Source organism: Branchiostoma floridae, chromosome 5, assembly GCF_000003815.2.
Source record: "Branchiostoma floridae strain S238N-H82 chromosome 5, Bfl_VNyyK, whole genome shotgun sequence".
NCBI classification, from domain to species: Eukaryota; Metazoa; Chordata; class Leptocardii; order Amphioxiformes; family Branchiostomatidae; genus Branchiostoma; species Branchiostoma floridae.
Window position 1 is genome coordinate 5,228,781 of NC_049983.1, and position 27,686 is coordinate 5,256,466.

General features: G+C 38.6%; 1 protein-coding gene across 9 annotated transcripts in view; it reads right to left on the minus strand.

Annotated features, from left to right (window-relative positions):
* Positions 1 to 2,533: 2,533 nt before the first annotated feature.
* Positions 2,534 to 27,686, minus strand: part of LOC118415277 (sarcolemmal membrane-associated protein-like) — a 56,605-nt gene continuing 31,452 nt past the window's right edge. For 2 of the 9 annotated variants that reach the window (XM_035819753.1, XM_035819746.1), the window contains 15 exons: positions 25,244 to 25,306; positions 24,354 to 24,419; positions 24,143 to 24,205; positions 21,023 to 21,199; positions 20,794 to 20,910; positions 20,384 to 20,455; positions 19,309 to 19,434; positions 17,463 to 17,525; positions 16,047 to 16,109; positions 15,783 to 15,845; positions 14,849 to 14,953; positions 12,616 to 12,682; positions 12,095 to 12,266; positions 5,897 to 6,070; positions 2,534 to 3,939 (listed from right to left, as the gene is read on the minus strand). In XM_035819753.1, coding sequence (XP_035675646.1) covers positions 3,841 to 3,939; positions 5,897 to 6,070; positions 12,095 to 12,266; positions 12,616 to 12,682; positions 14,849 to 14,953; positions 15,783 to 15,845; positions 16,047 to 16,109; positions 17,463 to 17,525; positions 19,309 to 19,434; positions 20,384 to 20,455; positions 20,794 to 20,910; positions 21,023 to 21,199; positions 24,143 to 24,205; positions 24,354 to 24,419; positions 25,244 to 25,306 — 1,490 coding nt within the window. In that variant the 3' untranslated portion in view covers positions 2,534 to 3,840. The remainder of the gene's footprint in view (positions 3,940 to 5,896; positions 6,071 to 12,094; positions 12,267 to 12,615; positions 12,683 to 14,848; positions 14,954 to 15,782; positions 15,846 to 16,046; positions 16,110 to 17,462; positions 17,526 to 19,308; positions 19,435 to 20,383; positions 20,456 to 20,793; positions 20,911 to 21,022; positions 21,200 to 24,142; positions 24,206 to 24,353; positions 24,420 to 25,243; positions 25,307 to 27,686) is intronic. The other 7 variants (XM_035819751.1, XM_035819748.1, XM_035819749.1 and 4 more) reach the window with 7 other exon arrangements.

Here is a 27,686-nt window from a genome sequence, read left to right on the forward strand (position 1 = left end):
GACCTTCCCGTTATTTACGGGCTAGAAAGTCCATTAGTATATATAGTTGTAGCTGTACAAATGTGAGAGTCTCTGATTACTGGTGCCTGGCTATAACAACCCTCAATGGATTACTTGTATGCTCAGCTGCACACTACTTAACTTTACATTTCCACCACCAACAATACAGTAATCCAAAATGGTGGGACATATTAGATATTACTTGTATACATACTGTATGTACCTGGAACTGTGCAAGAGCATGTTAAAAAAACTCCAGAGAAGTGGCTGGCAGAGAGAAGAAGGGAAGGAAATATGAAAAACAAGTTTGAAAAAGAGAATGTTGAGAATGGAAAACAAGTTCTTGATCCGTAATATCCCCCTAAATCTTTCCAGAAGAGTCCATATTCCTGAAACTGTCATGCCCTACAAGCACTCAATTTCTGAAGTCTAATAAAGTCTGTCTGTGATCTTAGAAAATTGTTGCATGGCAAGTCCATTTTAGCCACGGCAAGTTACAAAATGAGGGTATGCATTGACATGCTGTTAGCAATACATTAATTTTGATCGTTCAAAAATGTGCATTTGCTGTATAAAAGTACTACAACAAAAACAACAAGAGAAAAAGAAATGAACCCCTTTAAATCATTGAGCTCAACATTTACAACGATTTCTTTGCAGGCTCAACAGTCATGGAGGCATATTAATCTGCTAAAGAACAACCCATTCTAAAAGTATATGCTGCTATAACATCCCACAATTCAAATTATTGGTTCTCTGATGTGTACACTGAATTGTTTCTGTACCATTCAAGATCTGAATCAATCCCAAAAGGCTCACTTTGGCACCAAAAATGTAACAAAGTCTGTTACATGGTTTTCAATGCATCACAAGTTGGAAATTCAGTTGTTTCAAATGTCACCAAACCTGGCATGTTGACCTTATGGCTACTGTGGTATAATTTGAGTCTATCACAGGAAGCTTATTTCTTTTTCATTATGCTTTTGAAGGTTGTGTTTAGGGTACATGTACATGTGTCTGCTCATGTGAACACAATAACTCAAGAATTCCTGGGTAGATTGTCTTGATACTTGGTATGTGGGTAAGTAGTGACGAAACCTTGAAATGATTTAATTAAGGTACTGCAGCTGAACTTCCAGTTTTGATACCTCATTGACCTCATATTCTACTATGGAAATGATTATTGAGTGGCAGACAGAGAACAAGTCCTGTAATTATAGGTCCCCTAGCAGCTTTTTTTGGAACTGCAGCTTTCAATTTTGTTACAGTCTTTGAAAAGTCAATAACTCAAGAAGGGGTTGACTGATCATTTTTTTGTGTGTAGATTTATTTTCTTCACACCTGACAACCAAAATTATAGTTGACTTTAAGGGTATTCTTAGGCATAAAACCATACCTAGATGTACATGTACCACATAGTATAACATGTCACCCACAAACACCTGTTCAACTTTTACCAAAAAGTTGATATATAAGCTATCAGCATCTTAGTGTTGAAGTAATATATACATGGGCTGTTTTGTTAATGACCCCTAGGGTATGAGAAATGAATCTTGAGGGGCAGAATGGGAGACTCTCATAGGAGCTGTAAACTCCAGAAGAGGTGTTATTTATGTACTTTTTGATATCAATAACTGACCTTCTCGGTACAAGATTATTAGGCCACACCAATTTAATTTCTTGGTTCACGGATTTTTTCATAAAAAATATGGAGCGAGAGGGCGAAATAAAAATAAAAATTGTAAAATGGTTGGGGTAAAGGTAATGGCTAATCCAAAACATAAAGAAAAAAATTTTCAGCTTGAAAAAAGTACAAAAACACTATTTTTGTACAGTAACAGCACCTGTACCCAAACTTTAAGGAGCTTATAATATAAAGGCCAATTTGCTACACCAGACAGTTGGTGAATGGTTTCATTAATGGTGAAAACTTGTTGAGTGGTAATTTGTATTTCTATTTTTTTCCCCCAAAAAAATAGGAGCGAGCGAATCCGTGAACCAAGAAATTAAATCGGTGTGGCCTTAGCCTGCATTTTTGACAAAATAATGTTTACAAAGAGGGAAGTTCCTATAGGTATAGGGTAGGGTCTGTATGGAGTTAGTGAGCATCATTTCTTTACAGAACAATCATACATAATGTAATTCACCATGAGTCTAATACAAAAAGTTGGCTGATTATTCACATAAATACATTATCTGAAAACAAAATGTTTTTTTCATATCGGTCCTGAAATTATTTTTGTAACCTAACTTTTTTAAACCTTGTCAGGTACATAGTTTTCGGCCGTAGGCTGATATTGTTCATAAAATAAATCTAGTTAGAGGGTAGTAGGGGAGCATAGTAGAATACTGAATGAAACTTTGGCCCACTTCACACATAGAATTTTGTGATATCAGGACAGCCACAACTTCTTCACCTGGATAAGAGGAATTATATTGTCATACAAAATCTTTTCCCCAATGACATGACAGCACAGAAGTGCTCATGCAATACTACCAGTGACAGGAACATCATCTACAGCACCATGGGAAATTTTTTTTTTTTTCCTGAAGTGTAAAGCTGTTCCGATATTGCACTTGTATTGCAAAATTCGAAACATAAAGTGGGCCTTTGAATGTACATTTTAAAGACCATTTGCATTTTTAATGCTCCCTGGCAGTGAATATAACAACTTCCACACACTACAATCAACAATCTAGTTAAAACTTCAGTTAACAGATATTCAATTTCTTACAATTGTTAACTGGACAGATAGCTGGTATTGTCACTACCGAAGGCAGTCAGTCACAATATTGTGATTCAGATGTTGCTCAGAAGAAGCCTGAAGTCTAACTGTAAACAATTTTACAGTAACATTGATGTAAGCACAGTGTGAAGTACACTGTATGTGACGCAGCTTTACCTGTACAATGCTAAAATGACTTCCACATTCCAAACATAGGAGGAGGGTAAGAGACAATTGGTAAAGGCAAGAACTGGCCTACAGTCATGTACTATCAAGAAAGTTACATAATTCCTTTATGTTGGTAAAAATACTGAATATCTTTTTTGGGGCATCATTTGAAACTTGGGTGCAAGCTCCTTTGCAAAGTTACCCATCACACCCTAAGATATACATGTAATAAAATTTCCAGGCAGATCTGTTTAGAGATTACTGAGATATATCAGCAATGTAGACCAGCAGAATGCCATAGATACTACCATTACCATTGCCATCTGGACAATATGATTGAAGAGATTCTTGGGGATAGAACAAAGTACAATGTATGTACTACACATGGTTCATCCTGTGATCTGATAAAACTCATGACCAGTGAACTATTGGATAATCTTAAATTACAACGTTAACATTCATGAAAACAGAAGGGGGCAAATGGGCACTAGGTAGCTGCTTTACACAGTATTCATGTTTTTTTTAGGGATTATGAATATTTGACCGTGGATAGAAAAACCTGGAAACCTCACTGGAATGAAAGTACAATAATGTGTGTCGCAGTATGGTAACTTTATGCCACAATAATACAAAAGAACATCCTTCCTTTTCTTGCATCCTACTTTCCGTAACAAAATACTTAAATACTGGAAGAATCCAAAACAAGTGACACATCTCAGCTGGTGGATTCATGCACCTGTAATTTGATTGGAATAGAATATGGGACATTGGAAGAGATGGGAAATAACTTTGCATTTTTACAAATGTAATGCATGTAGAATGAACAACAAATTAATTTCATCATTTTTTCCAAACTTGAAGTGTGACATTTTCTTGTCAAATAATATCACAGTATTCTGACATAGTCTTACAGGAGTTGCCTGTTGCAAGTAGGTCTGCCCCTCCTCTATAGCTCACCGGACAAGATGGACAGGAGGGCTGGAAATAGGGCAAACATCATGGCTGCTGCTAGGATCCCCATCGGCACAAGACACAGGTACATCAACTGGAAAGGAAGAGAGACACATGATAAATAGATAAAATGTGATACAAAAATCTGTGAGAAAAGTTGTCTGCCACTCCAGGTAAGTTTAACAGCAGGCAGGAGAAGAAAAGATGTCAGCAAGTACACGGTAGTGTCCAGCAGGCAGGAGAACCATAGCATGTGGTGTTGTACACTGTACATTACCACTTTCTACCATAGCATGTGGTGTTGTACACTGTACAGTACCACTTTCTACCATAGCATGTGGTGTTGTGGAGTATCTAGAATGGAGGTGATGATTCCATTACTGGTACATGTAACAATATGGCTGTTCAAACAAGTGCTTTTAAAAAAAGCTGGCATTTTGCCAAGGTTTGCATGTGTGAACATTGCTTCTAGTTATTGGAATGTGCTGAAACTATCTTTTATATTAAATGGATGTTTGAAAGGAAAAAAGGGCAATTGAAACCCCCCCTCCTCCCAGGATTACGTACCAGTACCTCCCCAAATTCTTACAGCAGAAACTTTCCTATACCTGAGCAGCTCTTCTGAGTAAACATGTTTAACATTGTCAGAAAGTCTGCCATGGCAGAATGGTTTGGGAAAAAAATGGATGAAAATGGAAAAATTGTTTGTTCAAACTGAATGCAAAGGCATGTACTGGTAAAAAATACTCTCCAGGAGAAATCAAATATACAAATGTACTTACTACAGTTCATTCTCTGTGTTCCCAAAATCCCTACTGGTATATGTTCCAAACTCACACTATCTATTGTTTGATTGTTCCAAAATCCCCATTCAGAATCATGTACATGTAACATGGATGGAGTTTACAAGCCTATAGCAGTTTCCGATAACCGTCCTGACAGTACCGTAGGAAAACGCCAGGTAAACCGTTTTCAAACTTGGCATTCCTTTCGACAACTGCTACACACCTACCAAAAATCACAAAGTTCCATCCACAATTTCTCGAGTTATATGCTGTTGACCTACATACAGACCCAAGTCAAGCAATCTCATACTCTTCTTGGCGAAGAGAAAAACAAGCACCATTTGCTACCCATATTGAACATAAACCCCTTAGGCCACACCAATTTAATTTCTTGGTTCACGGATTTTTTCATAAAAAATATGGAGCGAGAGGGCGAAATAAAAATAAAAATTGTAAAATGGTTGGGGTAAAGGTAATGGCTAATCCAAAACATAAAGAAAAAAATTTTCAGCTTGAAAAAAGTACAAAAACACTATTTTTGTACAGTAACAGCACCTGTACCCACACTCTAAGGAGCTTATAATATAAAGGCCAATTTGCTACACCAGAAAGTTGGTGAATGGTTTCATTAATGGTGAAAATTTGTTGAGTGGTAATTTTTATTTCTATTTTTTTTCTCCAAAAAAATAGGAGCCAGCGAATCCGTGAACCAAGAAATTAAATCGGTGTGGCCTTACCTGGTCTTGTGTATAATGAATGAATAAATGAAGACCTTTATTGTACATACATACCCACTGTGTTTACAAATGCCCAGATAACCACATGTATATTTAGCATACCGGTACATGCAAATATCAGTATGTCTTTTTCATGTATGTATATTTTCCTTTCCTTGTCAAGAATTGTACTGAACTTGTTGTTATGATGCTCTGAGACTGGTATGAGGTTAGGTGCATTACCAAAATGAGACGTTAAATGCTGCTGTCTAAACCAAAAATCTGCGGCTGAAATTTGCAATTAGGGATTTCAATACATAGGGATTTCGGAACATAGGGATTTCGGAAAATAGGGCGGTCACATTAACTACAGACATGTATATCATGTTGGACAGTCAGTTCTTGAGTGCTGCTGAATGTTAGTTTGGATGTCTGTTACAGAAGAGATATCACAGGAACACACCAAACACCCTCAGCAGATGTTAGTCATTAGAGTCTGAGTGCCACAGCCAAGCAGGAGATAACTGCACTGAAAGTTGAAACAAATTACCCCATGTGTGACGCCACGGTCTACACCCAGCCCACTCACATTTCTGCTGCTGGTGGCAACCATCTTGTACTCAACCTTCAGGCCCTTGAGGTCATCCTTCAGCTTATCTGTCTCCCGCTGGCTGTTCTTCAGTTTCTCCTGGAGAAGTTCTACTTCAGTCCTGGCAGATCCACACTGTAATACAAGAGGCAATCAGAGATGGCAAGCTCAACTTCCTCCTTGGCCTCATTAATTATAATACTGCATTGCAGCACTTTCAGTGAGCACTTTGAGTCCCACAGATAGGAGGATCAACACTGAGGATCAGGGTTCATGTTGATATGTTGCATTGTGTATGTTGAAAATCACGGAAAAAATACACACAAAATTATGTATGAACATGCTCACAAACATACACAAATTCACTTGATATTGAACTTTGCGACAAATCAATTCATTTCTTTCCTCTACAGGGACTGGCTACCACAGTCAAGAGGTGATGTTAGTGGTAGGGAGACAAGAAATGGAAATAAGCTCGACTACATGCCAGTGCGCACTAAGCGCTTCAAAACAAGCCCAATACCATACCTAACCCATCTCTTGAACGAACATGTGCTCAAATAGCCGGTCTTTGTACATATTGTATTACATGTATATTTATATTAGAATCTATTGTCTTAACCTTTTTAATGTATTCATTGATGGAGCAAATTGTTTTAACATAGTGGCTTACATGCAATTCAGCCTACGGCTGCGAGATGTCCACTCATATCTTAGATTGTAATTATATTGTAATGTTGGTGCGATGGAAATAAACCAAGTTATTCTTGTTAGCTGGAAAATATATCTAGGGACTCACACATAAATAAATGCTGTAAATATATGTTAAAGGAAATGGGTAGTTAGAAGTTGGACTGACTTTGCACACGCACTGCCATTGTGAGATAAATTTTCGATCATTTACATAGACAATTGACAAGCCAAACAAACAACCCATTATGATATTATCAATAAGTTACCAATTTTCTTCTGCTCCTATTCCCAGCTTGTTTTAAAGGTACACTTACATTGTATATATTTTTGAGATCACAACACTCTTGATAAACACCAATACAACAACCTTTTAGCATACTTCTTAATTTCAAATTTTTGGTGCTTGGGAACTTAATAAAAACTAGAGTTCCACGACCCCATACCTTCGCTAAATAATCCTGCCCTTTACATGTACAACTGCTGTATTAATTGTATTTGTCATTAATAAGGCAAGTAAGGTCCTCATTTGCATAGATTATATTACTTGATCATTTTCTTCACCAAACAACAGACGTACACGATCTAAAAAAAGAAAGAAGGCTTTTATCGCATTTTCTGATAATTTATGCAAATTAAGACATCATTTGCATAATAAATGTTCAACGATGTTCACCTGTACATAGGTTCCAAATGCTACAAGTATGAAGTTCCCGCCATTTACCACAACATTATATTTATAGCATTTCCTCATTAATTATGCAAATTAGGTCTTAATTTTTCATAATATATATCTACCAATATTCTTCTCTCTCAATTACAAATGTCACATGTTGCAATGGTCCTATAATGGGACGAGCGTGTTTAGACAATTTCCTCATTAACTATGCAAATTAGATACCAATTTGCATAAATAATATATAATTATATGAAGCATTGATGAAGCTATCTACATATCAAATATCATGACAATCCATCAACCCCGTCTTGAGTTATTCCCTTTCAAAGTCTGACACTAAACTTGCCCTGCAGTTCCAAAACAAGTCGCTAGGGGGCCCAAACCTACATCACTTACTCTCAGTATCAAGAGTTGTCTACCACTAAAAAATCATAGCCGAAGCATGTCCAGAACTCAAGATATCAAACCAGGAAGTTCTGCTGCAGTACAATAACAGGCCGCTAGGGGGCCCAAAATCTAATCGTTTCCAGGCCTCATCAACACCTACCCACATACCAAATATCAATACAATCCATCAAGGCGTTCTCGAGTTATGCTGGTCTTTTACACACAAACACACACACACACACACACACACACACAAACCCTACCCAAAATATAACCTTCTCAGCGAAGATAATAAGCAGCACAAGGTCCACTAAGTAAGAAACACCATAAGGAATTATATATCACCATTCTATAGACCCCGGGGCAAAACTACCTTCCACGGCAAACTCCCTTTCCCGGCATAAGGGACCGTACGGAATTTATTGAGGGGGGAAGGCTGGTCGTCAGAGGGTCGGGTCAAAAAATTTTTGCTAGGCCCTTCTCCCCAGGTCAAAATATCTTTGCTATCAACATTGAAAAAATATTCAAGACGTCAATAAATCACTGCGCTCCGATTTGGAAAGGTGCTTTGCGTCAGACTTATGATGCTGGTTTTCATCGTGAAGCAGATCTCTCACCGGGCAAAAAAAGAAAACTGAATGGCTTAAATAAAATTGAAACACTAGAGGCAAAAATATATGCTTCATAGAGTCACCAAACAACACCCAACTTGAACAAAAAAAGCCATCCTACGTGAACACATACACCTCACACACCACAAAGTACAACAACTTACAAGCAAATAGCGGCAGTACGAACAGGCATTTTGCAATCGCTGTCATGGCGCCCATAACCCGGACATGTTTGAGAGAACCAGCGCCCATGTACAGAGGTCACAGGAAGCCACCTTCCGACGTTCCAAAACAGTGCAGATCAATAAGCTGGAGAAACTGAAGACTGTGAAACTTGGAGGTTCTCAGCCCCACCAGGACAAGGAAAACATTGATTTATCCGGCACACAAAGAATGGGTAAGAGTACTGCCAAAATACAAACCCACCCCAAGTGAAATGAGTGTCCTAGGAAAAGGTCTGAACTTTGCTGTCGCCCCTAGCGATATTCCAGTCAAGGAGAACGTCACGGCCATGGAGGTAGCCTGCCAAAATCTCGAACAGGAAGATAGAAGCATCACTGCTGAGGAAAGAGGTGGTAGGAATACTCCAGAAAGCCAAACCTCCCTAACCTAACCTATCTAAGGATGAGAGCAAAGCCATAAAGTCACTTAAAGAAAATAAGGACATTGTCATCCTCCCTGCAGGTAAGGGCACGGCTGTTGTGGCAATGGATAAAACTGAGTATGTGGAAGACATACAAGTCCCACCAACCCCACCAAGAAACTCAAGGGAAGGCTGCAGAGAAAACTGAGGGAGATCAAGAAAGCAGGACACCTCGACCCTCGGGTGTATGACAAAATTTACCCCACGTCTGATGCCACACCTAGGTTCTATGCTACACCCAAGATTCACAAGGACCCACTCAAAATGAGACCGATTGTGTCAGGTATAAACTCCATCACCTACCACATGACTACTGACTAGACACCTGGCTCACCTGCTCAGCCCTCTGGTTGCACATTAAGAACTCTAAGAACCTGGACACCACTGGTCACTAGGATTCGGGAAGTCACTATAGAGGATGGAGAGGTGCTCACCTTCTTCCACGTTACAGCCCTCTTCACCAGCCTCCCGGGAGAAGAAGTGGTGCAGATGGCTGTGAAGAGAGCCGAGGGGACCCCACTTGGAAGGGCCCTACGATGTTGATCCCTAAAGAGTTTGACGACCTACTTCTTCTTGTAGTCAGTACTGCATACTTCCAGTACAACAATGTTATATATGAACAGACTTATGGTATTGCAATGGGCTCGCCGTTGTCACCGGTCCTGGCTAACTTATTTATGAAGGAGTTTGAGTGGAAAGCCTGCACCCCATCGGTCGAAGTTTTGGGGGAGATACAAATGCTGGATGTCATGATGATAAGAAACGCTGACAACTCCATCACCACAGACGTGTTCCATAAAGAGACACATATGGACCACTATTTACAGTGGTCTTCCAACCATCTGGTCCAACAAAAGCTAGGCATAGTGAGGACCCTTATGCACAGAGCCAACACTCTCGTAGAAGATCGTATTCTGAAAGACGCAGAGAAGGAAAAAGTGAGGGTGGCACTCCGGCATTGCGGCTACCTGGAATGGGCTCTTAAGGAGGGGGACAACACCAACAAATCAATCAACACCAACAAGAAACGAGTCAGCAAGGATGGTTAGCTATGCTGTACTCCCCTATTTGAAAGGTGTCACTGAGAGACTTAAACGCGCGTATGCCAAACATAACATGAACCTATTCTCAAAACCAGGTTATACTCTTCGCAATGCCCTTGTTCGACCTAAAGACCCACTTGCACCTAGTGAAAAGTGTGGTGTTACTTACAAAATAGCCTGTGAACAGTGTGGTGAGGTGTATGTAGGAGAAACAAAAAGATCGTTTGAAGAATGGACCGGAAAGCATGAAAAGTCCATAGACAACAAGGATTGTAAATCCGCGCTGAGCCAACATCCACTCCGATTGCGCCACATTGTAACCACCAAACCTATCTCTGACACTATTCAGATTATTGACCAAGAAACACTTAAGGAAGGTTAAAGAAGCAGTCCATATCCAGTTGGAAGGTGTGAAGCTGAACTGCAATGATGGCTGGGAGCTGCCCAAGTCCTACATACATGTACCTCTACTCCGCAAGGAAGTGGGGGTGAGGGGCAGAAGATCCACGCAAGTCTCAACCTAGTTCTCGCAACTCTTGCAAGAACTAGGTCACTCCGTGATCATATTGGACTGATAGCCATTGAAAATTTGGAGGTACGTGTGTTTACCTGTCAAAACTAGTCACTGATTGATGAAAAATTCTATCAACTGTTTACATACGTGACTAATGAATCCCTTCAACGATACCCATATCTTTTCACTTCAGAATATGATATAATAATGAACTTAGTCTTATTTTGTAGGGTATCAACAATCTGAGGATACATTTCCCTCAAAACTGCAATAAATATTGCAAGGATTTGGTTTTATATATAGAAACTATACATGCACAGTGAAGCTGTCAACAGACAGTTTGCAGTCAGTCACACAAGACAGTGATCAGCCGTACATGTACTAGTATGTTGGCATGTTTCCATTAATATTGGAAGGTCACAGTTTTTAAACATGTTTGTATTGTGCAATGCCATAGGGTAGATTTAGATTACCATGTAAAGAGATGGTAGGAAAATCTACTTGTTGTACATGTATTGTTCAAATCCTACACAGTGGATTTTTCATGTCCCTACAGCACATTCAAACCAGTCTGCCTAAACACCTCCAATGACTCAGCTCAAACAACCTCAAACAGCTCTAATATATAGTGTACATGGGCCAGTGACCTTGTACGGCGCTCTGGATATATTGTTTAATGCATTTATGAATTTGAAAAAATTCCTAAGTATTTACCAGTTATTTCGAGTTCATCTGCCAGTTTCAAGATCAAAGCAATTCTGGTCGCTACATTGGATGGTCAGTGTTAGGAGTCTGCATGGAGACCTTCTTCAGTTCACAGACAACAGTAAGATAAAACTGTGGATGTTGTAATTAATCATCAGTGGCTAAAAGATTATAATATAGCAAAATTCTCATTGTCAACTTATAATACTGTACTTGTATACTATTTTTTTTCTGCCTCAAATTGCTTTGCTCTTGAAACCAGCTAACTCTAAATAACTGGTAAACAACTAGGACTTGCTGCATTTTTAAATTCATAAATGCATAAACAATGTATCCAGAGCACTACATAAGGTCGTTGCCCCATGTACTGGACCTCTGGGAAGAGTGGCTTTGGTGAACATGGCCATCCAGTTAAAATAAAGGACATGTATGTACAGTACTGTATGTATGTACACTGCATATCAGAGTTGTTTGAGGTCATTTGAGATCGTTTGAGGTGTTAAGGCAGACCCCAAAAAAATCCACCCGAAAGAACTGCATCACAAGTGTCAACAAAGAACACATGTTGCTGGTCACAAATATGAAAAAAAAAAAGACTAAAGTATGTCCAGGACAAAAGATGCAGAAGTCTTGCTTTAGTAGCAATTTCAGCCACCAGGAGGCATAAAATCAAGCTTGACCTTTGCATCAACAACACCTTGAAGTTCATTTACCAAATATCAATTCAATCCATATAGCTTTTCACACATGCTCACAAAGACAAACAGGCCAAAAAACAAAGGAGGTAATGATTAGTGCAGGTAAACTTGTCAGGTGTAGGTAACTGTATGTTTCCCAAACAATGTACAGAAAAAATACAGAAAAAAATGTTTCCTTATTGTTCTCACCTCCTGTCTGCTCTTGTCAGCCTCTCGATGAGCCTCGTTCAGCTCCATTCTCCACTCGATAGCCTTGTTGTCTGTTTTGTCCTTCTGTGCTTGGTATTTCATGTCCAACTCACGATTGGCTGCCTCAAGTCTGTTTACTTCAGTGGTCAACTTGGTCGTCTCCTTCCTGGCTCTATACAGACAAGTACAATGTCACAGATTTGATCACAGCAAAGAAGCCATCTGCTTATTTTTGTGTTAAAGTTTTAGTCACTTTAGTCACACCATACCAGCAAAGAAAAGCAGTTTACTTTGACATACATGTATTCTTCCTAGGAGTCTGACTGAGGTGTTGCACTTTTCCAAACAGCAACTAAACCGGTGATACATTTATTAAATTCTACTACAGGTGATAGTGACCACCTCTGCAGTGAGACCACCTGACTATTGTGTCTACTTTTGGGCAGATTATTCTCACTGACCCAACGTAAATGAACATGGAACAACCCTTATAACGTATGGAACCAAAATGCACCACTCACCTGTTGAGGTCCTCCTCTAGACTCTGTATCCTCTTCCTCAAGCTGCATTCTTCTTTGTAGGACATTTCTAAACAAAGATCATAACAGTAGGGATAAGAAATGTTGACATTTTCTCACAGGTGGCTGATATCACTATGAGGATGGGTGGAGGGAGGATGAAAACAATGATTTTAACTACATGTAACATACACAGTTCAGCAAACACACCTTCCTTCAGACCTTGTAGTGCCTAGTGGCACATACATGTACATGTAGGGTGACAAGTTTCCATGCTTTTTCAGTAGCAGGGTTTATTTCTACATGGAGGGTTTGCTAGCCCTCTCCCTTTAGCATGCTGAAGGCATCCCCTCAAATACAGGACTCCCACTCAATGTCATTTCCAAAAGATGATGCAGTACCAATAGGGGTGACACACAACATCAAATAAAAACAAGGTTTTAAACCATTGAAAAGCCTTTCTTGGTGGGATCTTATGTGAAAACTGGATTTTTGGATTGGCTGTGATAGGAAAGACCCTACATTGTAGATACTTTTTGAATTAGTTGTAAAAATTGACCTTTCTCCATCTAAAAAAAAAAAACAAGAATTGAAGCGAGGAACATGGTATCACAGCCAACAAAGCATTCTTTCCTGTAAGGCTGTATTCAAGACATGAACTAGTGTAGTAGAGGTGACACTGGTGTGGTAGACTGGTATCACTTACCAACATGGCAACTACACTCATGGCTTCCTTTTACTAAACTATCTAAATAGTTTCACTTCTATAACTAAAGTCATGGCTACCTGGCTAGTGTCACCTCTACAAGTACAATCATTAGCCTACAACACAACATATTTTCCCAATGTACAAAATTAATGTACTTTCTTGTCATGTTGACCACCTCCGAAGAAAAAAATTCTTGTTTTTTTTCTGAAATCTGGCAAACTGAATCGGCGCTCTGATGTCATCCATAAAATTTACTTGCTGTGGCCTTATGGAATAATATGTTGATAAATCTAAGAACAGATGTTTGGGTACAGTTGTTTTTTTTCCAAAAGAGGGAAAGAGAGCCTGTAATTCACGTCTCAAAGCGAAATTTAAAAATGCTAAGGGGCGATTAACTCTGAGGTGTTAATTTCCTGCATCCCATGGACCGCACCTCCACCAGACAGTGCGCTGTCATGCCCCATTTGTTTTGTCACAAATTTGACGATTTCCATCATTTCCGCAAACAAAGTTTAAAAAGCCATGTTTAACCTTCATAGCATGCTGGAAAATTTGTCATACATGTATAACGTGAGACATGTCCCAATGCCAGTTCCTGAATGTACAGGGCGGCATGTGTTGGTAAACATAATTATAAACTCTACTGTAAACAATATGCTGTATGTAAATGAGCGTGTGCGGCCGAAGTTAAAAAGTGCTTGTCGCGGGTGATGCTTGTCAAAGTTGATGTGAATATATAAACATACTATAATTGTTTCTTCACTCAGTCTATGTCTATCTTACACTAATTGACTAAATCAGTCTTAGCATAGAGTCCATTCCAAGACACCATGAGGGTTTTTAGGCGATATTTATAATTAGTCTGAATTATTTTGAATAAAAGAATATCTGAGCCACAATAATTAAATTATTTTCAAAAAATTGACTAAGAAAATACTCATTTATTTGAATTTCTTTGAATATTTTAGAAACATTTTGAATGTAACTGTACAAAAATATCTTTATTTAGAATAATTGTGAAACCTCTCTGTGATTATTTCACATTTACAAATATTTACAAAAAATGGTAAACCTGGCCAAATGGTTAAATTAGTTTATTGCCCCCATAAAAGTAAGCCCTATTGTTGCATCTGTATATTTTTAGATTTCACTGCTGGGCACTGGTTGATCCTTTGTGGTGGGCCATTGTTGCATGGCACCCAACCATACTTTGCAAGGATGTGTGAATTGCTATCTTCCCAGGCCACTGAACCATTTACAAAAAATGGCAGAAAATGGTAAATAATGGTAGAATGCTGTTATCATTATTTAGAAACCATTAGAAGTATCCAATTCCACACTATGAATATTTCCAAAGTTTTACAGGACCAGGGAAATATTTATAAAGTTGAAACAGTGTTAAAAATATTTCTGAAGTATCAAATGTCCTAGACATATAATTACAAAACTTTAAAATCAATTCTAAACAATGGCAACAAACATCCGCACGGTGACTTGGAATGGACTCTATTGGAAATGTAAATGTACCTTTATGTTTTCCACCTTGCTCATTGTTCTTCCTGACTCTATTGTCCTTGTTGTCCTGCATACCCTTTAACCTCTCCAGCTCACATTGACACTCTTGCAGTTGACCTGAGCATGACAAATTACACATAATGTGCACAATGTGTACATGTGTGGGGAACAAACAGTTAAATAACAACATTTACCTACAAACAAACAAACAAACAAACAAACCTACAGGCTCCTTCATAAATGAACGGTTTAAACTGAATCGGTGACATATTGCTGAGATCCATCAATGACATTACATCAAGGTAAATAATACACTAAAAGGGCATACATTTGCAAGAGAGCAAATACAGCATATTTCATCTACAATGTACCTTCCCATGTAACAAAACACCGTTCCAAATCGCCACTGTGCAAAAATGGACCACTTCTGCTTAAAAATGACTTCTACTAATCAAAATTTAGCCCCAAAATGAATCTTAAAAAATCCATTGTGCATGAATGGTATCTTCCAGTGCACCCTATGCAAAAAGGTAAATAGAACAGTCCAAGGAAAATCATGCTAAAAAAAGGAATTTGGAATCATTACCCAAAACTTAATTTAAAAAAAAAACTCCCCCATCCAAGAAAGAATGGACCTGTGAAAGTGTGATACCCCTATGTAAAATGGAGCAGTCCAAAAATACTTCCGCTAAAATAGGACTTTTACATAATCACCAAATTTAAAAAAAAATTTGAATATGCCCCCTCCATGCAATAATGGACTCTTCCAAACACAGGATTCTGCAAAATCTTGCAGGAGCTGTGATCATACCCCAAAGCCTGCAAAGATTGGTTTGTGAAGGAAACTGCACCACTATAAAACAATCAAGCAAACCCACTTTTATGTTATTGGTGTTGTCATAATATGAACTACATGTGCATGTAAGGATGTGCTTCTTTCTCGTACCTCTTACTTTCTCTGCTTCATTTTGGCTTTCCTTACTACTTTGCTGCACTCTATCAAGTTGCTCTGTGAATTGAAACAAAAAACAAATCATTGCTTGCTCTTTCTTCTGTTCTTGACATATAGCAATAAATAATATCATACAACTCTCTTGGAAAATTCCAAGGTGTGTCTTACCCTCTTTGTCCCGTGACAGACTTTTTTCAAACGTTTGGAAATTCTAACAGGCAGATCAAGACACATAAAATAATGAATTGTGTTTCTTACCTTTTAAATTTTTTGCTTCTTGGTGATTTTCCTTGGATGCCCTTTCTTCATCTATCAGGCGATCTAGCAGTGAGGGATACACTGTAAATGTCAAACCAACCAACTCAAGGAGTAAAGGCAAAGATCTAGCTTTCTTTGTTTTACAACTACTCGTTTTCAAAGGTGTTAAAACATCTTTCTTGTTTTGTGTCTACATGATTGTATACATTTGTATATCACCTACCTATTTTAACACGTAGTACCTATCTAAAAACTTCAATCAATATATAAAAAAATAAAAATATGAAATGACATAGATTTAGGCCCATTTTAGACAGACAAACACTTATCCGACTGTAATTGTCTATCATTGTGGGCAACGGTTTTCTTTAGACATGCGTTCAGAGTATTGCGGGACAACCGCGGCCCAGGATTCCAGTGCAGTGCATGCGTGACCCACAGTGACCTCTTGCTCGCAAATCAAAATGGCAGGAGAATTCTTTATTTTCTGTCATGTAGCAGATTACTATTTTATCTTGCAAACAAACATTGTCCCCAACATAGAATGACACAGACGGTAAAAATCGGGAATTAAAACCGGTGGTATTACAGATTATCATCAAGGAATAGGGGCATGCGCAGGATGTATTCACTGGTGGCAGGGCATTGCGCTAGGACAGGGAGTTTCTGATGACAAAAACATGTTTCAATTACTGACTACATGACTTGTATATTTATGGAGAAAATGCTGCAGGCTTATCAGCATTATGATCCAATTTTTCTTTAGACATGTGAGGAATAGTCGCCGGCCCCCCGCACGACTGGGCCTCACGACTGGGTCCGAGGTGGTCGCACGATGATTCGAGGAAAAACCTTGGCAAGACTATTTTGATCCTCTTTAGACAGCCTTAAAATACCCTCACCGGCGGCGTTGTCGACAACAACAGTTGCACAACTATATAATTGTTGTCTGTCTGAAGTGGGCCTTAGACATTTACAAAATGTACTTAAGCCATGTCTTTTTCAAGTTTCAGATCTGGACTTTCATTTTTGTGTTTTCATATTTCTGTAATATTCCTGTGCAATCACTGTACTATGGCTTCATTTATCATGTTTGAAGGATTTCATATCAGGAGTCAAGGAAGAACTGAAATGATTAGAAATTTCCATTAAAACAATCAGAAAAAGGTTAGTTTGCAACAATAACCAAAAACAACACAAACACCGTTGCATTCTTTCAGCAATCAAAACGTGGGACATATCACAAAGTTAAAATATTTATCTCTGTGCACAGAGCCATTTTATATGTAATACAAGAGCGGTATACATGCAAATTAAACCTGGACACCTTCTGCCATGGAGGACTGGCAAGATTATATTGTAAGGTTGAAAATTAAAAGCAGCTTTCTACAGGAACACCTCAGCTCAAGAACTGACCTCTCAGGGCAAGGATCTGTTGCTTGACATCATGTGCAGTGCCTTCAGCCTTATTAAGCTGGTCTGTTTTTGCAAAGGAAAAAAAACAGATGGAAGAAAAAGTACTGAGAGTGCACTTACATGAACAATAAACATGGTGAAGCTAACAAGGCATTTATACATTAACTAAGACATGACTAATGGAATTTCTTGGTTTCTGGTATAACGCAGGTAAGTGAAATATTAACAACTAGAGTTCCATAAACCCCCTACCTTTGCTTAGCAACCTTTAAGATATTGCCCCAAAAGACAGCATTATTCGTTCTATAATTTAGGAACCAAAACAGCCCAACTGGTAGATGGACACTACTCTCTAAGTCCCAAGCACATTTCTGGTAGTCTCGCTACTGTGCCGCTGGATAAAGGTCTTCCATGCAGGTGCAGGGATCTGACTCAGGGGGTTATTGGCAGAATGACAGACACAAACATTACAGCTGTGTCAGGTGCAGGGATCTCACCCTAGTGGTTAATTGACATTTTCTCAATGTTAGTTACAGTCAAACCTGTATTAGCGGTCACCTTTGCATAGTGACCAGCTGGCCATTGCGGTCACTTTTTGTCGGTCACTTGGATTTTTCCCATTGACCTTCATTGTAAGCATTAAGAAATAGTCTATAGCGGCCACCTGTCCAACGCGGCCAAGGCCACACAATTTCCAGTCCAGTACATACAGAAACACTGCCTATTGCGACCATACACATCATGTATGTTACCTGCACCGAGTCTGAAATTGTAATTTGAGAGGATTTGGAGTTCCAGACAGTGTTATTTTGGCGATAGCGGAAGGTACGCGTTCCTTGAACATTAGAGCACAAGTCTTTGTGGGCGAATTTACCAACATGGCGCATGGCAATACATGTATCAATAATTTTTTTGACTTTGATTTGACTTTGGCTCGGTCAGTTGAATTTTGAGATGATCGAGACAACGTTACTTGGTGAGAATGACTAGTGGGTACTGAAAACATGTGCAATGTATTGCTGGCTTGACAATAGAAGGAGTTTACTCTTTCCAACACATATCATTATAATTACTTCCCATACATGGCTTTCTTGCTTCAGAAGTATTTCGTGGAGGAGACAGTCACTAGACTTGAAGGTGTGCAGACTGACTTGACACCCCAACACAACTTTGCAACCTGGCATTTCAGTGATACAAATGCACACACTAAATTAAGTAAATGTTGGTACAATCAATCAACACGTTTTCGCATGTTAGTGGCAAGATTTACATTTAATTTATAGGTTTTTGTCGTAAGTTACGGTAAGTACCTTTTGTAGATTTGTAGATTTTAAACCACTCACACTGAGAGGGACCCCTACTCTTTTTTATATATGCAGTGGGATCTTTAAAGTGTCTCTCCTCAAACACGGGACCTTCATTTAACGTCCTATCCAAGGGACCGCCCGAACCAAAACTAGGTAGTACTACTCTTTTTTACCTGAGTGAAGTGAGGAAAGTCGTGTTAAGCGCCTTCCCAAGGGCACAAGACCAGTGACACAAGATCAGTGGCACATCAACGGATTTGAACCCAGAACGTCTACGTTATGAATCAAACACCTTGCCGATTGTGCCAAGCTACCCTGCTTACTGTATCATATAACACTTCTTCTTTAAGGAACCATCCATTTATTACATAACATTGATATAAAGAGCAAAAGCAGACTTCCCTATCAATCAACATTCCTGAGAATAAAGCAGTCTGTTCGAAACAACTCAAGGATAAAACACAGAAGAGCTATAGAATTGCTCCATCTTCTGTGACTGCTACAATGCACACAAGCCCCGAATAATTTGGTAATGGTACCTTGTAGTTCAAAACAATGGTTGGAGCGTTCCCTAGCAATAGACTGGGCCTCCTGCAGCTGTTCTCGTAGCTGGCGGATCTCTTCCAGACGTTGTTGGGTGTCACCCTGAGCTGCAGTCAACTCTGCTGCGAGATAAACATTGTGTACTTACATGACCTTCTGAACAGCTGTACTTGTGATAGGGGTACATGCATGTATAACAGAGCTGGAAACACAACTAGCATATGCAGGTAGTTTACTTTTTATATTTACCTGTACCTACCCGTATTTTCTACTGCCTCATGGTAATAGTATGATTATCATAGTACCTTATATCATATACCTTAAAATAACTGCCGATTGCCAGATTGTTAGTGGTAACGGTGTTTTGATGTACATGTACTACATGTGAAAGGAAGAGAAAATCTAAACAATCTTGTATGTCTCGTACAGGTAATTTTAAATGCAGGAAAACATACAGTAATCTCGGCATAAGTTTCTATTAGTGCTCTAAGCAAAATAGTAACCTGTACTGTGTGTAACTCAATAAACATCTGATACAGCCCATCTGATACATAATATATTCAATGTTACAGTATGGAGAATAAGAGTGGATACAATGTACTGGTACAAAACCTTTTTTTCTTGTTAGACAGGTCCAGAAAAACTGGACCTGAAAAAGATCAGTGGACCAGATCTTGGACCAATTAGAAAATGAACTGTTACAGATTATATCGGCAGCAGGCATGCATGCGTTTTGTGGCATACTGGCCAAAGAAAATAACGAGAGCAAAGTAAAAGAGAGTTGATAGTCATTTTTACCGAGTTACTAACTGTAACAGTCAAACTTGGTCGAAGTTAGTGTTGTTAAAATGAAGATAGGATTTTAAAAGGTCAGTGGAAGTCACTAAACAGGCTCCTTAGAAGCGAAATGGACTGCATTGTTTTGTGTCGCCCATTCACAAGGTTTTACAGATAATCAGGTCCATGTTCAGGTCCGGACCTGGACCTGAATTTTCTGTACCGGTACCCACCCCTAATGGAAAAGCTATGCACTGGCAGTTTATACTACATGCACCTAACATAAAAATGTACCTCTAAGTTCTTCCAGTTCAGATTTGTCTTCAAAGCTGATGTCATCCACACTTCCATTTTGAGTGGCCGTTTCTGTGTTAGAGACATGCAAGAGGGCTGGATTAGAGTCTAGATGAGCTGGAGTAGCATGAAGAAAGCAACCTTCTACACACTTCATGCTGTTCAATTTTTTCCATGCAAAGACCTGTTCAGCACATTCTGTGTCTCAATTTGCAGCCAAACAGCTGACTGCAATCCTTTCTTGTAAAAAAACAACCTTCTCAACATACAAAAACCAACATGATTTTTTAACATGGCATACAATGTAGTATTAGGGTCATGAGAAAGTCAGCTTGCAGTAGACAAGTTATGTGAATGTGTACATTTTCTATTTTCTAATGATAAGTATGTTTTTGAATATAGAATGATACCTTCGGTCTGGAGCTCAGAATTAGATGTGACTGGCCTCAATCTGGCTTCCAGTTCTGCAGATTTTGACAATCTCTCTTCTGTTCTCCTTAATGTTTCTTTAGTTTCAACGAGTTCATCTGTATGGAAATGGCCATAAATTGTATTAATCAATCATATCCTCATCTTTCTCTTACTAGTCTTCTTTCATTACTGATGATGACTGACATTTGGTAAGAGCTAAAAACTCACCTCTCAATCTTTGCACCTGTTCAGTAGTGCAACTGCTATCCAGCTGCATTTCCTCTGTCTGCACACAGCTGGTGTTGCCGTGAACATGATTGTTGAGCTCTGTGCCCATGGTCTCCTTCTGAACAAGGTCCCTCCTCAACCACTGCAGGTTTTGACGTTCAGACTGGGACAGTTTGTCTGGTAGTGGGAGGGGTCAACAGGTTTAGCACTTTACAGTTAGGAGAGAAAAAAGGAAAACTAATTTATCATTCCTTCCTGACAAGGTTTGACAAAACTAGATGCAGTTGAGACGGCAAATAATTTTTCACAGCACTCTATTTCCATTTATTTCAATACTATTTGTAATCTATTCAGCTCATTGTCATATGATTACATACTATGAATATTCATATATAATTTGAAATAAAAGGTAATATGGGAGTACATGTACCATGTGATAGTTTGCAAACATTTCTGAAGTGTCTATGAAACAAGATGATTTTTGGCGACGCCTCATGGGCGAGCCTGATAGTATAGTGAGCGACCGTTTGCAAAGAGTTATTATAAATAAATAAATAATAAATGAATAATAAATAAATAAATAAATAAATAATAAATAAATAACAAATAAATAATAAATAGATAATAAATAGATAATAAATAAATAATAAATAAATGATAAATAAATGATGAATAAATGATAAATAAATGATAAATAAATAATAAGTAAATAAATAAATACATGAATAAATGATAAATAAATGATAAATAAATAATAAGTAAATAAATAAATACATAAATAAATACATAAATAAATACATAAATAAATAAATAAATAAATTCTGGGTTCGTTCTTGGTCTGTGTCCAGGAGTTTGGAACGTTTGGTGGCCCCTTGATATCTTTGTTTCAAAAATGCAAACCGATGTGTGAAACAAGCATTGTTTGAGCTTAAATGATGTATAACATGTGGGGTTGTGAGATAGCGATGTGATAGTTACCTTCGCCAAGAACGTTATATTTTGGGTAGCGTTTGTATGTGCATGTATGTGTTTGTAAAAGACCACCATAACTCGAGAACGCCTGGATGGATTGTATTGATATTTGGTATGTGGGTAGGTCTTGTTGAGACCTGGAAACGTTTAGATTTTGGGTCCCCTAGCGGCCTGTTACGGTACTACAGCAGAACTTCCTGGTTTGATATCACAAGTTCTGGACATGTTGCGGCTATGAATTTTAAGTGGTAGACAGCTCTTGAAGCCGTGAGTAATATAAGTGGTATAGGTTTGGGCTCCCTAGCGGCTTGTTTTGGAACTGCAAGACAGGTTTAGTATCAGACTTTGAAAGGGAATAACTCAAGAAAGGGTTGACGGATTGTTATGATTTTTGGTATGTGGATAGGTTACGTGATGCTTCATATAATTACATATAAATTATGCAGATTGAAAGCTAATTTGCATAATTAATTGGGAAATTGTCTAAACATGCTCAATTCAATTATAGGACCATCGCAACATGTGACCTTTGTAACTGAGTAAGAGAATATTGATAGATATATATTATGCAAAATAAAGACCTTATTTGCATAATTAATGAGAAAATGCTTTAATGTCATTGTGGTAAGCTAGAGAAGATGATCAACAAGATGTTTTGTAAAATCGATGAGAAGCATTTACATTATTTGTTCACCCTTCACTCATGATGCACAAGAGAACCCCTTTTGACAGCAATGCTCTCTGAACATTAATCGCCAGGCGAATGGAATACGACTATTAAAACCCATTAATAACAACAATCTTTAATACTTATAAACAATAAAACCGTCGCCATGGCAATAATTTTAATTGCCACACTTTTTCCAATACATTTCAACTCTCAAATATGAAATTTGGTTTGTTTTAATTTACAAATGTTTCCAAAAAAAGATAGGGTCAGCCACTTCCCGTAACAAGACTGCTAATCCTACCAAGGCATTTTTGGGTTGGGAAGGACTGCAGACACTCCCAATGGAGTCCCATCATCTGTCAATTTCTGACTGTTAAATATTGGTCAGACATTAAGACAAGTTTGTAATGCAGCACGCATTTTGAGAGCTGGCACGTTTAAATGCTGATTTATGTAGAGTAGAATGGCAAAGTTTTCAACATCATTAAAACATTTAACAAATTAGAATAAAGCAGAGAGGGCATTTCTTAAAACCATTACTGGTAGTACAATTAGTCAGCTATAGATCTGCAAAATCTAACATGAAATAGTAATAATGGATATAATGTTTGTTTTGAATGACATTGTGTCACACTATACGTTGTTGCTTTTTCTGTGCATAATCAATGTTTAAGGCAGATAGCTTATAACTTATACCCCATAAGACTCTCTTTTCAGACTGCACACTTACATGTAGGTTTATCCACTGTCCAAATTGGACAGGTTTTTCCAAAAACCCTTCCGGTAGAGTGCATGTTGCATAAGTGACACAGCCAGAATCATATGACATGTCTTCTAGTCCTAGAGGCAGGACCACTAACCACTTGACCTAATGCATGCTACCTAAGTACAATGTAGTACAGACTTCAGTTTCTGACCTATTGCTACCTTCTGTTTCATTTGAGGTGTTTCTGTTAGATCTCTGTGTGAGTGTTCTCCACTTAGCTTTAAGGATGGGGAAGCCAAGAGATAAGGCACCAGAACTTGACTGGTGGGTGTCACTTTCTTTTCACAGTCCATTTATCCAATTGAAAAAGATTTGATGGTACACATTTTCCAAATCAAGGCAGTTCAATGTAGCCATCCTTTAAAAGGCATTGGAGATAGTTCTCAGTGACATGAATATTTCAAATATTCCACTAAACAGGGAAACATTGGACGTCCTTGCGTCCTTGTGTGACGTGAAGGCTGTAGATATAAACAAACTGTTTTGAAATCAAAAAATATATCATACAAATGGAATGGAAGGAAGGAATATCCATTGTGTGATTGCTAAGATCCCTGACGCAGGGGTAGGCAGCAGGCGGCTATTCTTCACACCGCGCTTCCATGTGGCTCTATCCAGTGGGTCGACCACAAATATTTGAAATACATATAGATTATAAACAATGGCAACAAACATGACTTGGAATAGACTTAAGGAGCAAAACCATTCTTACCTTTCAGCTGCTTAATGATCTCATTTTTAGCTTCATTCTGAAGCTTAGATTCTTCTAGTTGCCCTGTGAATGGCACATTTCAATGATTACAAAGAAACTTTCAGGTTGCTAAAACATACACGTAGTAAAAGAGTAAAGCAAGTACAACAGATCCCGGAAATTGAAAAATCAAGAAAGAAGACATCCCATACCAGATTATCATGTCACTCACTTCTGATTTCAGTAAGCGCTGACTCCACTAGTTCTTCTGCCCTGTCTTCAAAACTGGATAGTTTTTCTGTAAGTGCAATGATATTGATCTCATTGTCAGAAAGGATATTGTGCCAACTAGTCATATATGCTGACCAACCAGTATAACTGTCACTCACTCACTCACTCACTCTGCAATAAAGAAATCTAAATGAACTTAACTTTGTGTTTTAGTAACAAAAGCATTATATAGGACTACTTCTTAGTTTCAAAGTTAGGGCTCACAGTAATGTCACCCATCTACATGACATTGTACAACCTACAATGTGCAAAGAAAAATGTGTGTTTATAGGTAGAAATAAAAAATAACTTTTGATCTTACAGACCTGTACTGATGCAAGAAACAATAAGCAGTCATAATAACCTGCTCTGGACAAATTTTAAATGCACCTGTCAGGAATCTGTCATGACAGACTCACACAAAAGAGCACAAACCCTCCACATCCAGACAAGTCAGGTCTCTGATCATGGGGCTTTGTGTATCGCTTGTTGTCTCCATATAAACAGAGACAGGTTTCTAGGGTTACGTGCAGTCAGACGTGCCACCAATTAACTGCCCTTGATTTAATGCATCATGGTCTTAACAAGCAATAAGAGGCAAGTCTTGTGCTAAACAACTTGAGATGACACCACTACCTTAAGACCAAAAGACAGTTTAAAATCAGCATAAACTATTTTCTGACATTTTCTTCATGCAAGAAAAAAAAAATAAATAGATGTTGTGACTTCTTCAGGTAACCATCTTAACTTGTTGCCTAGTATGCATTTTTGATGCTGTAGTGTAGGCACACATACATGTAGGCTTTTGACATTACAGTTCCATACACAAGTTGATAGAAGCTCTTTCCTTACCCTCTAAGTCAGCGACTTGTTGGGCACTGGTGTTGGCGTCTTCCTGCGCTCTGTCTAGCTGACCTACAACATGATTGTACAAGTACATGAAGGTCAAGAACCAGGACTGGTAATGTCACCAAATTCTTTTCTTGTTAATATTACACTCCTCTCCTAGTAAACACAACACCATCAGGTACATCAGATAAGTACAGTTACAGTAAATTATGGTTACAAATTTTCCACTTTTTTCCTTATGGCATAATCTGACCGTTCCCCCTTTAGGCCATGTTGATTTAATTACATGGATGACATCTGCGCTCACATCTGTTCCCCCCCCCAAAAAAAAAAATTTGACCACACAGTAAATTGTGCCAAGCAGCTGTAAAATAAGCACAATTATATATCATGGACTCATTAGATTGAAAAAAAAAGGATCAGAAAAAATAACTAATGCCATAGAATGCCATAGAATGCCAAAATAAATCTAAAGTCAAAGAATAAGATGTGAAAGTACAGAAAGAAGAAAAAATCTATTGTTGGTAGGGGTAGGTACCAGTACAGAAAATTCGTTCCGTTCAGGTGCAGAGGATCATTTCCAGGTACGGGCCTGAACCTTGACCTGATTGTCTGTGGAAACTTGAGAATTGGCAATACTCAAAACAATGGTAATTGGTCAATATTGCTGCAAAGGAATCTGTTTGGTGGATTATCTGACTCCCACTGGCATTTTCAGTCAGTCAGTCGAGGCCAACACGGGAAGCATGCTGGACCCTCCTTCTCCACTCCTCCCTATCCTTCATCAGTGAACGTAGTTCAGCTGTGCTGCTCAGTCTGTCGAGCCCGGAGTCCCGCTTGAGTGTGTCGATAAGGGTAGTTCTCTGCCTGCCAGGTTTCCTTTTACCCTGGACCGGTTCCCATAAGATCAGCTCACTTGCCACTAGTTCTGGGTGTCGCACATAGTGGCCAGCGAGCTGCATGCGCCTTTGCCTGATCTTATCACTTAGTCTAGGCAGGTTACCATATAGTGCTATGTTCCTTACACGGTCCTCCCAAGACACATTTAGAGCTCTCCTTAGCATTCTAGTGTACATGCCATCCAGTGCCCTCTCATCCTGTACTGTTAGTGTCCAGGTTTCTGAGCCATACAGTAGCACACACTCAACAGTAGAGACAAAGAGGCGTCGTTTAAGGTCGTCAGCCATTCCTGACTGCCACACTCTCCTCATGCTGTGTAAGGCGTTCCAAGCGAGAGCTCGTCTCACTTTCATGTCGTGTGCTGTTGAGGCAATCCAGCCACCGAGGTACTTGAAGTCGGGTACTACCTCTAGTCGAGTGCCGTCAAGAGTAGCAACATTGTTGTCTGATGAATTGAAAGCCATGACCTTAGTCTTTTTTGTATTCAACTGTAGGCCAATCCTTTGACATTGACGCTCGACTGCATTAAGAAGAGTACAAGCCTTTTCTGCAGTGTCGGATATCAACGCGATATCATCTGCGAAGTCTAAGTCCATCACTATTTTAGCTGGTATTCGACGACTTGCTCTTTCCTTGAGGGTGAAGCCCAACCGCTCTTCCTTCCCTTCGATGGCACATCTCAGTGCATAGTCAAGTGCAACTATGAACAGGAAAGGCGCCAACGTGTCACCCTGAAGTACGCCTGCCAGAATTTTAAAATGGCATTTTAAAATCCCATATCCAAGTAATAATGATCACGGCTAACTGTCTCTGTACCTTTGACTGTAGAAACTTGGTGGAAATGACTATAAAATAGTATAAACTCTACTTAACTTCACTCTTGTTGTCTTCTTGACCTGCTAAGACCCCAAACGCCTGCCGATATGTCCATTTCATATATATATTTTTTTTCACGTCTGTTTTATCGGATTGGTCCAAAAAGAAGAAAAAAGCAATGTTTTGCATCCGTACAATGTACTGGTCCCTACACCTAACTGTTGGTATACCATATGATGTGTTTTTAGTCCTACATCACTCGCATCAGTTTTAGGGTTCCCAGAGGATGTCAACAATATAATCAAACCAACATGGCCTTACATGTAGAAAAAAATACTGGTAAACAAAACCATTAAGATAGAGTCCATTCCAAGACACCATGAGAGTTTTTAGGCGATATTTATAATTAGTCTGAATTATTTTGAGTAAAAGAATATCTGAGCCACAATAATTAGATAATTTTCAAAAAATTGACTAAGAAAATACTCATTTATTTGAATTTCTTTGAATATTTTAGAAACATTTTGAAAGTAACTGTACAAAAATATCTTTATTTAGAATAATTGTGAAACCTCTCTGTGATTATTTCACATTTACAAATATTTACAAAAAATGGTAAACCTGGCCAAATGGTAAAATTAGTTTATTGCCCCCATAAAAGTAAGCCCTATTGTTGCATCTGTATATTTTTAGATTTCACTGCTGGGCACTGGTGGATCCTTTGTGGTGG